Consider the following 12,246-nt stretch of genomic DNA (forward strand, 5'->3'; position numbering starts at 1 on the left):
ACCCTGTTTCATTAATGTACAGCCCTTTTTTCTATATTTACGATATTCACCTTTTATGAAGGCTAAAATCTCTCCAAAGTCCCAGATTTATTTATATATATGAGGACCATGGAGTATAGTGAGAAAAAAAATATTTTAATTTGTTACAGACCATCTCAGTCCAAAATAAATTGGAACTGGCTTATAGAGTGAATATACATATACATTAAAAAAAAAAAGGACATCGTGACCAAAGATGAGTAGAAGGCAGATTTTGAAAAAAGGATGGAATGAACTTCTTTGCAGAACAGATACTGACTCACAGATTTTGAAAAACTGATGGTTTCCAAAGGAGACAGTTTGGGGGTTGGGGGGATGCGCTGGGGTTGTGAGATGGAAATCCTATAAAATTGGATTGTGATGATCATTGTACAACTATAAATAAATTCATTGAGTAATTAAAAAATAGTAAAAGATTTACATATAGTAACATACAAGTAGCATTAGTGTATATATTTCTTCTTTACAAAAATGAAAACTTCTTAAAAATTTTTAAATTATCTGAAATTGCATTTTTAAACAGATACTGTCTTCATTTACTGATAAAGAACTCTTGGCCTATGCAAAAGCTGGAGCAGTAGCTGAAGAGGTGTTAGCCGCCATTAGAACTGTGATTGCATTTGGAGGACAAAAGAAAGAACTTGAAAGGTTTGAGTCTCTTTTTTAAAGTTGGTAGACATGAAAAATTCTGTGTCACCTTATGTGCCCTTCAGGTTGATGGGGATGATTATTAGGGTCTTCTCTGTAAATGTGTTTCCTTAAACGTCTTCATGGATATATTACTGCATAGTTAATATTTTGGAAAAGTAGTGATTCTAATTGTACTTTTCTTATATCTGCTAATTCAAAACATTTTCTAGAGTTTCCTAGGTGGCTAGTGACATAAAATGGTTTCTTAAGGGATAAACATTTAGTATTCTAGTGATAATTTTTTCCCCCATAATTGAATTCTTGATTCTCTAAGACTGAATGAGTATATTGTGTAAGATCTATGGAGTCTTTGTAACCTGCGGTCTTTTTCCCCCTCTTGTCCAGGCCCCTAATCAGTTGGTTGAAGCTCTGTGATTTGGAAGATAAAAATATAATTAACAGCATGTTTGTACCAAAGTTCAAAAAAATGTTATTAATTGTTTAGCATTTTCCTTGCGATGCTTTGCACTTTGATTAGTTTCCTGAGAATGTAGATGGTAATTTACCATATTTTGTAATGTTCATCAGATCTATTGAGTTGTAGGCAGTGACAGATTTTATTTAAAATTGAAAATATCATAATAATAATCTGATTTTATAGTATTTTAATGTTATGAATATATATATATCTTTGTAAACAGTAAAAACTAAACTACATTGTTTGGTAGGTTATACATTGGTAAAGGCATCAAGAAAAACAAGGAAATTTTTATAAGTCAGAATAATGGTTCCCTCTGGGGGAGATGAGGGGTTGGTGGAAAGAATGGGGCACATGGCACAGGCTTCTGTGGTTCTTACAGTCTTTGCTTACATGGGTGTTCACTGTATGTATTTTTAAAGCTATATGATCATATGTGTGCTTATGTGTTTATTTTAGTTGATTTACAATATTGTGTTCATTTCAGGTGTACAACAAAGTGATTCAGTTATATATATACATGTGTATGTATATATCTGTATACTCTTTTCATTTCTTTTCTGTTATAGTTTATTATAAGATATTGAATATAGTTCCCTGTACATACAGTAAATCCTCATTGTTTATCTATTTTGCACATAGTATCATGCATCTGTTAATTCTTACTCAAAATGTGTCCTTCCTTGCTTCCCCTTTTGTAACTGTAAGTGTGTTTTCTATGTCTGTGACTCTGTTTCTCTTTTGTAAATAAGTTCATGCGGATTATTTTTTGGGATTCCATATGTAAGTGATATCCTATGATATTTGTCATTCTCTCTCTGACTTACTTTGCTTAGTGCGATAATCTCTAGGTTCATCCATGTTGTTGGAAATGACATTATTTTGTTCTTTTTTATGGCTGAGTGATATTCCATTGTATATATCTTCTTTAGCCACTCATCTGTTGATGGACACAGGTTGTTTCCATGTTTTGGCTATTGTGAGTAGTGCTGCTGTGAACATTGTGGTACATGTGTGTTTTCAAATTAGAGCTATTGTCTTTTTTGGATATATTCTTTAAAGTGAACATATAAAGTAAACATATATTCTATAAAATGAACATATATATTCTTTAAAGTGAACTCTAATTTGTTCATATGATATATTTCGTACCCACAAAAATGTCTTTTGTTGTTGTTGTTGTTGTTGTTGTTGTTGTTGCTATTTCTTGGGCCACTCCCACGGCATATGGAGGTTCCCAGGCTAGGGGTCGAATCAGAGCTGCAGCCACCGGCCTACGCCAGAGCCACAGCAACGTGAGATCCGAGCCGCGTCTGCAACCTACACCACAGCTCACAGCAACGCCGGATCATTAACCCACTGAGCAAGGGCAGGGGCCGAACCCGCAACCTCATGGTTCCTAGTCGGATTTGTTAACCACTGCGCCACGACGGGAACGCCTCAAAAATAATTTTTTGATCGAAGATTATAACTGGCAAGTTGGGGTTTACATTTTTGGAGGGAGACCCTCTAGTAATATGTAACCATTTTATGACTGTATAGTCTCTGTTTAAATTTTCTTTCTAGTGCATGTGGTAGTCATGTAAATTTGATTCAGCCATGCTTTGGTAGCTAGTAATTGGTGAAGTAGTTTAAGAGTCATGAATGCATGCTCACATCTGAGCAGGGCTTGTCCTCTAACTAATGGGACAAATCCTCCAAAAAAATTAATATACTACTGTGTAAAATTTACATAGTCATGTGTTTATGGATCAATGACTTCAAAATATAGATTCTATGTGGAAATAAATTATTTCCTTTCAACCATTGTGAGCTCCTCTTTCTGCAAGGCAATGGTCCATGTTCTGTAGTGAGTTGTGATTAAGAGGATAAAAACAGATTTAAGGCTCAATCTGTCTTATTTCTCTAATAATTTTACCTTGATTCTATATTTAAAAAGATCTTTTTTTTTTTTATTTTTTCTGGGCCCCATTCGCTTATCTTCACTTCTCCTTTCTTGAGCAGAACAGTCTGTTGTGTTCCTTTCAAAGGAAGGTAAAGTTAGAGGTCATCTCCTGTATCTTGATCATCAGAAATGAACCACTTTCCCAGAGTTTAAAAAGTCCTTGAATTATTATTTGAGAGTAAGCATTAAGTGATAGAACAAGAAAGAGCAATACCTTTTAAGGGTCTCTGATATTTTTTTTGTTTTTTGTTTGCTTCCTTGCTTTTGCCCTCTTTTGTAGAATTTCCCTGTACTGGCTGTAGGAAGTATTAATGGCGTCCTCTAGGTTTGGCTCATGTAGTGCAGACTTTGGTGCTGTGAACAGGTTACAGGGTTAGAGATGTGCTGAGACCTCGATTTGCTCTGTCCTTGAGGCAGAAGCTTTGGATGGCCCCAGGCATCAGGCGAGAGCCCCTTCCTCAGTAAGGAGCAGCCATGGCAGGACCCCTATCAGAAGCACTGGCAGAGGAAATGGGAGGAGAGGCTGAAGAAGAGGGCACTGGTTCATAATGATGGCTTTTATATACTTTTAAGCCAAATAATTTCTTCAGGACAGTAATTTTAAAAATAAACATCTATGGCAGTAAGATAAATTGAACAGTTTATTTACATGTAAAAAGTCTTACATGGCAATTCAGGGCTCTCAAAATGTTCTCACACATGTATCTTCCCATCTAGTTCTTCAGCAGCCCCACGGGGAGCAAAGTACCCTCAGAGCTTCCTTGATGTTCAGAGATTTAAAGGACTTACCTGTATTGAGCACTTCCTAGCATTACATCTTCATTTTATTAATACATTTAAAACACATGCAGATTTTAAAGGGAAAACACAAGTGTTTTCATAGCCTCTCTTTTGTCTCATGTATGAAACAGTGCAGTTCTGGAAGTTTACTATTTACTTCACTATTTCTAAGGCACTTGTAGAACATTCTTCTACAAATGACCTTGTCTCCATAAGGTCTCAGTTTCTTCTTCTTTAAGAAGGGATTAAAATAATACCAATATCTTAGAGTCAGTGTAAGGACCAAAGGAGAAAATACATGTAAAACATCTACCACGGGGCTGGGCACATCCTTAGTACTCAGTAACCATGATGCTATAATGACCCTTTTTGTAAGATTTATAAAGATATGTGACAGTTTTTGTTACTTCTCCCAGGTATAACAAAAATTTGGAAGAAGCCAAAAGGATTGGAATAAAGAAAGCTATTACAGCCAACATTTCTATTGGTGCCGCTTTCCTGTTGATTTATGCATCCTATGCCCTGGCATTCTGGTATGGGACCACCTTGGTCCTCTCAAATGAATATACTATTGGACAAGTACTCACTGTAAGTGATGTTATATTAGGAAATGAATCACTGTTAAAATGCCTGTGAAATTTAGTGGTGTTGACTTTACTGCTAGACAGTATGTTTTTAAAGAGTTATTGAATAATACAAAGAACAGTGAGCAAAAGCATGGGATTTGATATTAGGCCAACTTGGTTCACATGCCACCTGTGCCACTTATTAGCTGTATGATTTGGTTCAGCCACGTAGACTTTTCAAGACTCTGTTACGTCTTCTGCCAAAGGGAAATGACAGGAACAGGGTTCTGTAACATTAGTGTTGCTGTAAGGATTAATCAAGAAAATGATTATAGGCTCACTTAGCACAATTCCTTCTATGTGCATTGTTGGATAATATAACTACTGCGATGTAGAAAGAAATCAGTCATGTCATTAGTTCTCTTAGCCCCCATTGAACCAGTTAGATTAATTCAGTATTCTAAACTGAAAAGTACTTCCACTTTAAAAATACTTGTAACACCCAATACTCATATCTTGCCATTCCATTTAAAAACGTAATTAGCTATGTTAGAAAAAGTATGAAAACAATTGTACTAAACCGTAAGTAACTTGATATTTTTCTTTCACATTTCTCAGGTTTTCTTTTCTGTGTTAATTGGGGCTTTTAGTGTTGGACAGGCCTCTCCAAGCATTGAAGCATTTGCAAACGCAAGAGGAGCAGCTTACGAAATCTTCAAAATCATTGATAGTGTAAGTCTGGACTGGCTGTTTCTGTATCTGTCTGAAAAAGTTGATTCCTTTATCACTTTTAACTTTCTACAAATGTCACTAAAAGTAGTTATTGTAACCTAGTCATCTTCTGCAATTTTATTCTGTTTAGAAGCCAAGCATTGACAGCTATTCAAAGAATGGACACAAACCAGATAATATCAAGGGAAATCTGGAATTCAGAAACGTTCACTTCAGTTACCCATCTCGAAATGAAGTTAAGGTACAATGAGAAATGACTGATTAGCGATCCAACAGTATATTGGATGTTGAGTTTCTGATATCTTCCTTTAGAGATTGTAAAAAAATAAAAGGGTGTATTTAAACCAGTTTTGAATCAAACTGTTGGTTCATCACTCAATATCTATGTATTACCTGTAAGCTTATTCTTCATTCATCCTGGTAGATCTTGAAGGGGCTCAACTTGAAGGTAGAGAGCGGGCAGACGGTGGCCCTGGTTGGGAACAGCGGCTGTGGGAAAAGCACGACGGTCCAGCTGATGCAGAGGCTCTATGACCCCACGGAGGGCGTGGTGAGATGCCCCTTGCTGAGCTAGCCAATGCGGTGACCTCTGCAGATCACACATCACAATCAGCAGCGGGTGAGATCACACCTATCTTTTCCTTCAGGTCAGTATTGATGGACAGGACATCAGGACGATCAACGTAAGGTATCTGCGGGAAATTATCGGCGTGGTGAGCCAGGAGCCCGTGCTCTTTGCCACCACGATAGCTGAGAACATTCGCTATGGCCGGGAAAATGTCACCATGGAAGAGATTGAGAAAGCTGTGAAGGAAGCCAACGCCTATGACTTTATCATGAAACTGCCTAACGTATGTCCTTCTCGATCTTTGTCACGTGAGAGGGTCACGGGGTCTGGCCTGATGCATAGGACGTTGGGAAAGGACTCTAAACTGGAGGAACCTCCTACTTAGGGAAATGGAGGTTATTCAGATTTTAAAGCTCTAGCAGCAGCAACTGGGAGTAGATGTATGTCTTTCATTAGGGTTGCTTATCACTCTGCTTTAAGAAACTGGACCACGCCTCCTGTGAGGCTTGTGTTGTTTATGTGATGACGTCCCACCTTAAAATCTGAGCTGACAGAGCTTCTTCTGTTGCTTACTCCTCCTGTGTTTTCTGTGATGTAGAAATTTGACACCCTGGTTGGAGAGAGAGGGGCCCAGCTGAGTGGTGGACAGAAGCAGAGAATCGCCATCGCTCGGGCCCTGGTTCGTAACCCGAAGATCCTCCTGCTGGATGAGGCCACGTCAGCGCTGGACACGGAGAGTGAAGCGGTGGTTCAGGTGGCCCTGGATAAGGTGTGTGAACCTCAGTTCAAACATAGCTGGTTTATAACCATAAGAACATTCCATTCTTGATTTTCCTCAATATTGTTTAAGTTTTTGTTTTACTGTTTTAAAAAAATTTTTAACAAGTTTTTTGCGGTATAGTTGATTTACAATTTTGTGATAATTTCTGTTGTATTACAAAGTGAGTCAGCTATACATATCCACACATCCATTGTTTTTCATATTCTTTTCCTGTATAGGTTATCGTAGAATATTGATTCTTTATGCTCCTAAAACCATTAGGCCTCATTGGATCTTTTTAACTTCTATTTATTTCTCTGCCATTTTTTTAGGGAGAGAAGAATATACTTTCAATGCTTGATACTTGCAAATTTTGAAAGTTAAACAATGAGAAATTTAGACTCAAATGAAAATTGGTCTTCATTGTGATCTTGAAAACTTAGTCTTAGCGAGAACCCTGTTTAATGGTTTTGTGAGTTTCTACTGTTGTCAACCAAAAGAAAATATGACTCTTCAATGAAGGAAGGTTTACATTTAGTTTCCAAGATACTAAATGCTCATTGAAGGCTGGATGGGAAATGAGAAACCTCTTATCCCTAGAAGCGTGGCAGAGCACTGACGATGTTGGGAATTACCTGACCATGAAATGACCTTGACCATCAACAGAATTTGACAGTCCTGCAGTTCTTGGGTCTGTGTGATTCATTCACCAGATTGGACTTGAGTGCTTGTGCTGTGCCAGGGACACTGTGTGGTTGGTCTCTGGCACGTGGTAGTAACCAGGCTGTAGCTCTCTGAGGACAAGGAACATGGAAACCTTTTAACCCACAAGTCCTCTGAGGTGAAGTGTCACAGTAGAATTCAAAGATGAACTCATCTTGGCTTCAGCTCTCCCCCTCTCTAATAATGAAACAGCACTGTTATTCTTTAAACATCCTGTCAGTGTGCATAATAGATTTTGAGAGAGGAAAAAGCAAGTTACTCAACATTTTGTGAACCAAAAGAGAGAGGGGATTGTGGCTGCTTCTCCCCCTTTTGCTTTGCTTATCTGTAATTTCACATCTGTGTTTTCTTATTATTCTACTATGGCACTAAGTATTAAATTATACACAAAAAGAATTTAGAGAAGTTGTATTTAAGAATACCTTTTCTTTAGAATTCACATTTTTGGAATTCCACATGTCCCCCCACCCTTTGAAAACCCCCAAAGAATTGATCCACTGTCTTCTCTACTTTCTAGTCGCCACCACCTATTTTTTCTGACATGTATTTTTTTTCCTCTCAGTGTTTTTTTTTTTTTTATGCTGATCTTGATACTTTTTTTCTTTTTAGTTTGTTTTGAGAATTTTATGCTAGTTCCTGGAGAGAAACAGAGTAGCAAACGTTATAAGTATTGGGGAAGTTACAAAGGTTAAAGAAATCTCAGGCAAGTTCTGGTTATCTGGCTCTGTTCTATCTGCAAATAAAAATGAGATTATGCCTTTAAGACATTTATATAGCTCTTCAGTTTTTCCGTCATGCTTTTCCCTAAGAATGAGCATCATATTTATTGAGTGCTTTCTCTGTACATCACATGTTTCATGGGCATTATTGATTTCATCATCACAACTACTCTAAGAAATGAGTACTCTCCTTATCTCCATTTTATATATGAATAGGTTGAGCCTTACACAGGTTAAAAGATTTGTATAAAATCCTGGAATTCACAAACGGCAAAACTAAGATTAGAGTTGAGATCACGGTGACGCTGAAGTCTGCACTTTGTCGCCTCACTTTCATTGTTGGTCTGGATCATTCAGCTGTCTGTAAGACAGCACACTGTGATTCCCAGGACTGATCCCAGCTGGGGTACACCCCGTATGACAGCTGGCCCGTATCTGCTCTGACTGGCTAATTCCTGGACTTAAAGGCTTTTTTATTTTTGATTAAGCCCCTGATTATTACTGTAAATTTAGGCTAATCAAGATTGAATAAAGTACTTAGAGGCTTATGTAATTTTTTTTTCCTGATCTTTAGGGCCACACCCACAGCATATGGAGGTTCCCAGCCTAGGGGTCCAATCAGAGCTACAGCTTCCAGCCTATGCCACAGCCACAGCAACACCAGATCCAAGCCACATCTGCTACCTACACCATAGCTCATGGCAACACTGGATCCTTAACCCACTGAGCAAGGCCAGGGATCAAACCCACAATCTCATGGATGCTAGTCAGAGATTCTTTTCTGCTGTGTCGCGATGGGAACTCCAAGGCTTACATGATATTAATATGCAACTGTCATATTTGTGTTTCTATTTATTATAATAAAGCATCATTTTTAAATTAGAGTATAGTTGATTTACAATATTGTGCCAATTTTCTATACAGCAAAAGGACCCATTCATACATCTAAATACATTCTTTTTCTTATATTATCTTCCATCATGGTCTATCCCAACAGACTGGATATAGTTCCTTGTGCTATATACTAGGACCTCATTGCTTATCTATGCTAAATGTTATAGTTTGCATCTACCAGCACCAAACTCCCAGCCCATTCTATTCCCTCCCCCTTCCCCCTTGGCAACCATAGTCTGCTCTCTGTGTCTGAGTCTGTTTCTGTTTTATAGATAGGTTCATTTGTGCCATATTTTAGATTCCACATATAAATGATAGCACATGGTGTTTATCTTTCTCTTTCTGACTTACTTCACTTAGTATGAGAATCTCTAGGTGCATCCATGTTGCTGCAAAAGGCATTATTTTGTTCTTTTTATGGCTGAGTAGTATTCCATTGTGTGTATGTACCACCTCTTCTTAATTCATTCATCTGTCGATGGATATTGAAGTTGTTTCCATGTCTTGGCTATTGTGAATAGTGCTGCTATGAACATAGGAGTGTATGTATCTTTCTGAATTACAGTTTTGTCTGGATATATGCCTAGGAATGGGTTGCTGGATCATATGATAGTTTTACAATTAGTTTTAGGAGGCACCTCCATATTGTTTTCCATAGAGGTCGTACCAATTTACATTTCCACCAAAAGACACCCTTTTAAACCAGTAACTATACATTTACTGAAACCACAGACTGCCTTGTATAGCGTACACGCTTTTGCAGTGTCTAAGGCATTGGCGGTCAGTACATATAAACTGAAGGAATGAATTTTTCTGTATAATTGTTCATGTGTTCAACAACCAAATTTCTTCTCTCTGTAGGCCAGAGAAGGCCGGACCACCATTGTGATAGCCCATCGTTTGTCCACAGTTCGCAATGCTGATGTCATTGCTGGTTTTGATGATGGAGTCATTGTGGAGAAAGGCAGTCATGATGAACTCATGAAGGAGAAAGGCATTTACTTCAAACTTGTCACAATGCAGGTATAGACTAAGTCTAGTGTTTTCCTAGAGAATTTCAGGTATAAGCTGATTTTGCTGTGTTTGGGGCTATAAATCAGAGGGGAAAAAAAGTATGTGGTGGTGAGGGATCAGGGTCAGACCGGTATTGTGGATATTTTTTCTTTTTCTTGAAAGGAGGGGAAATAAGGATGGATAATTAGAGAAAATTAACATTGAGATAGATTTAAAAGTGAGCTCTCCACTCTGATAGCCACTAGTCATGTGTGGCTATTAAGCGCTTCAGCAGTGGTTAATCTTGAATGTTTTTAAACAGAAAATACATACCGAAGTTCAAAGACTTTGTACAAAAAAATGCAAAATATCTCCAAGTCTTTACACTGATTATATGTTAATTTAATGTCTTGGATACCTTAGGTTAAATAAAACATATAATTAAGATTGATTTTCCATATCTTTTTTAATTGAGTACTGAAAAATTTTGAAATGACAAATGTAGTTCACAGTATGGTCTGCACCATATTTCTCTTGACGACACTGGTACAAAGCAAATATGATTGAGCCAAAAATATCCATGAAAAGAAGATGACTAATAAGATACATGTAATGGATGTCATGTTGTTTCAGCATATTTAGGGTAAATCCTTATGTAGTGGCTTTAATTTTCAAATGTTATCACATCAGAAAATAGCAGTTTAACTTGTTCTTTCCTGTAAGGACTTAAATTGCCATTTTCCTTGATATTGGATATTCAGTGATTGGTTTTCATTGATTAACTGAGCCGAACCAGCTTATGCATATTTCTTGTTTATTTTAGACAAAAGGCAATGAAATAGAATTAGAAAATACAGTTGGTGTATCCAAAGGTGTAGTCGATGCTTTGGACATGTCTCCAAAAGATTTAGAATCCAGTCTAATAAGAAGAGGATCAACTCGCAAGAGTATCAAGGGACCACAAGGCCAAGACAGAAAGCTTAGTACAAAAGAAGGCTTGGTATGTAGAACCCTGTAGAGTTATGTCTTCACCAGTGGGCCAGGCTGGGATAGGAGTGGGGAACAAGATGGGGTTATCCAGAAGCCTCTTGTCCTGTCCCCTTGTGTGTTCCACAAACCCAAATCTCACATTTTAGACACAAGTTAGAATTTATGGGAGTTCCTTGGTGGCTTTACAGTTTAAGGACCTGGCATTTTTACCTGCGGCATGGGTTCATTCCCTGGCCTGGGAACTTTTGCATGCCCAGAGAGTGGCCAAAAAATAAAAAATTATTTACGAATGATAATTTATAGGACTAGAATTTTATTTTATTTTGTTTGTTTGTTTGTTTGTTTATTTATTGTCTTTCTGTCTTTTCTAGTGCCGAACCTGCAGCATGTGGAGGTTCCCAGGCTAGGGGTCTAATCCAAGCTGTAGACATTGGCCTGCGCCAAAGCCATAACAACGCCACATCCACTCCATGTCTGTGACTTACACCACAGCTCACAGCAACACCAGATCCTTAACCCACTGAGCGAGGCCAGAGATAGAACCCACAACCTCATGGTTCCTAGTCAGATTGGTTAACCACTGAGCTATGACGGGAACTTTAGAATTAGACAAGAATTTTAGAATTAGAATTTATAATATAAAGAGATTATAATGAGTTGTCAAATATAGACATTTTTGTTCTTTAATCCCTATTTATAGATATTTTTGTCACATTTCAAAATGTCAGGTCAGACTTAAAATTTTATGGATTCAGAGGAGTTTCCTGGTGGTCTAGTGCCTAGGATTCGGTGCTTTTGCCACCATAGCCCAGGTTTAATCCCTGGTCTGGGAACTGAGATCCTACATTAAGGTAGTGCTTGTGGTAGCCTAATTAAAAAGAAGTGTATGAAATCATCATTTACTTTTTAAAATATAAAGGTAACATTTATATTTGTTATATAACAAAGAGAATCTGTCATAAGAGAACCTGTCAACAGTTTTTTAAAGAGTCAAGTAGCCATCAATTGATAAAGAAGTAGGAATAAGGTATATTCATTTTAAAATGTTTGTGCATACAGAAGAACTGTACATCAATTAAATCAATTAAGTATCAAATCTTTTCCTTACTAGTCTGTCATAATGTTTTGTGTTCTCCAGGATGAAAATGTACCTTCAGTTTCCTTTTGGAGGATTCTGAAGCTGAATATAACTGAATGGCCTTATTTTGTGGTTGGCATATTTTGTGCCATTATAAATGGAGGTCTGCAACCAGCATTTTCAATAATATTTTCAAGGATTATAGGGGTAAGTGTTTATGTCAGTTGGGGGCTTTGCTTATGTAAGGAATGGACTGTCCATATTTGAAACTGTATACGAAAGCCACCAAAAAAATGTACTTTCGTATGACACTAATCAGCCTGAGGATGTAGGAATAGAAGTCTGGTTTGT

The 12,246-nt window shown here is 37.5% G+C and overlaps 1 protein-coding gene across 1 annotated transcript in view; it reads left to right on the forward strand.

Moving 5' to 3' along the window:
- The window catches only part of LOC125111160 (ATP-dependent translocase ABCB1), a 92,590-nt gene that overhangs the window by 37,820 nt on the left and 42,524 nt on the right, over positions 1 to 12,246 (forward strand). Inside the window, exons 8-17 of the mRNA XM_047752999.1 lie at positions 563 to 687; positions 4,289 to 4,460; positions 5,057 to 5,170; positions 5,301 to 5,411; positions 5,595 to 5,720; positions 5,818 to 6,021; positions 6,337 to 6,507; positions 9,696 to 9,857; positions 10,651 to 10,827; positions 11,956 to 12,102. Of these exons, the coding sequence (XP_047608955.1) occupies positions 563 to 687; positions 4,289 to 4,460; positions 5,057 to 5,170; positions 5,301 to 5,411; positions 5,595 to 5,720; positions 5,818 to 6,021; positions 6,337 to 6,507; positions 9,696 to 9,857; positions 10,651 to 10,827; positions 11,956 to 12,102 (1,509 nt within the window). The remainder of the gene's footprint in view (positions 1 to 562; positions 688 to 4,288; positions 4,461 to 5,056; positions 5,171 to 5,300; positions 5,412 to 5,594; positions 5,721 to 5,817; positions 6,022 to 6,336; positions 6,508 to 9,695; positions 9,858 to 10,650; positions 10,828 to 11,955; positions 12,103 to 12,246) is intronic.

This window comes from Phacochoerus africanus, chromosome 11 (genome assembly GCF_016906955.1).
Source record: "Phacochoerus africanus isolate WHEZ1 chromosome 11, ROS_Pafr_v1, whole genome shotgun sequence".
NCBI classification, from domain to species: Eukaryota; Metazoa; Chordata; class Mammalia; order Artiodactyla; family Suidae; genus Phacochoerus; species Phacochoerus africanus.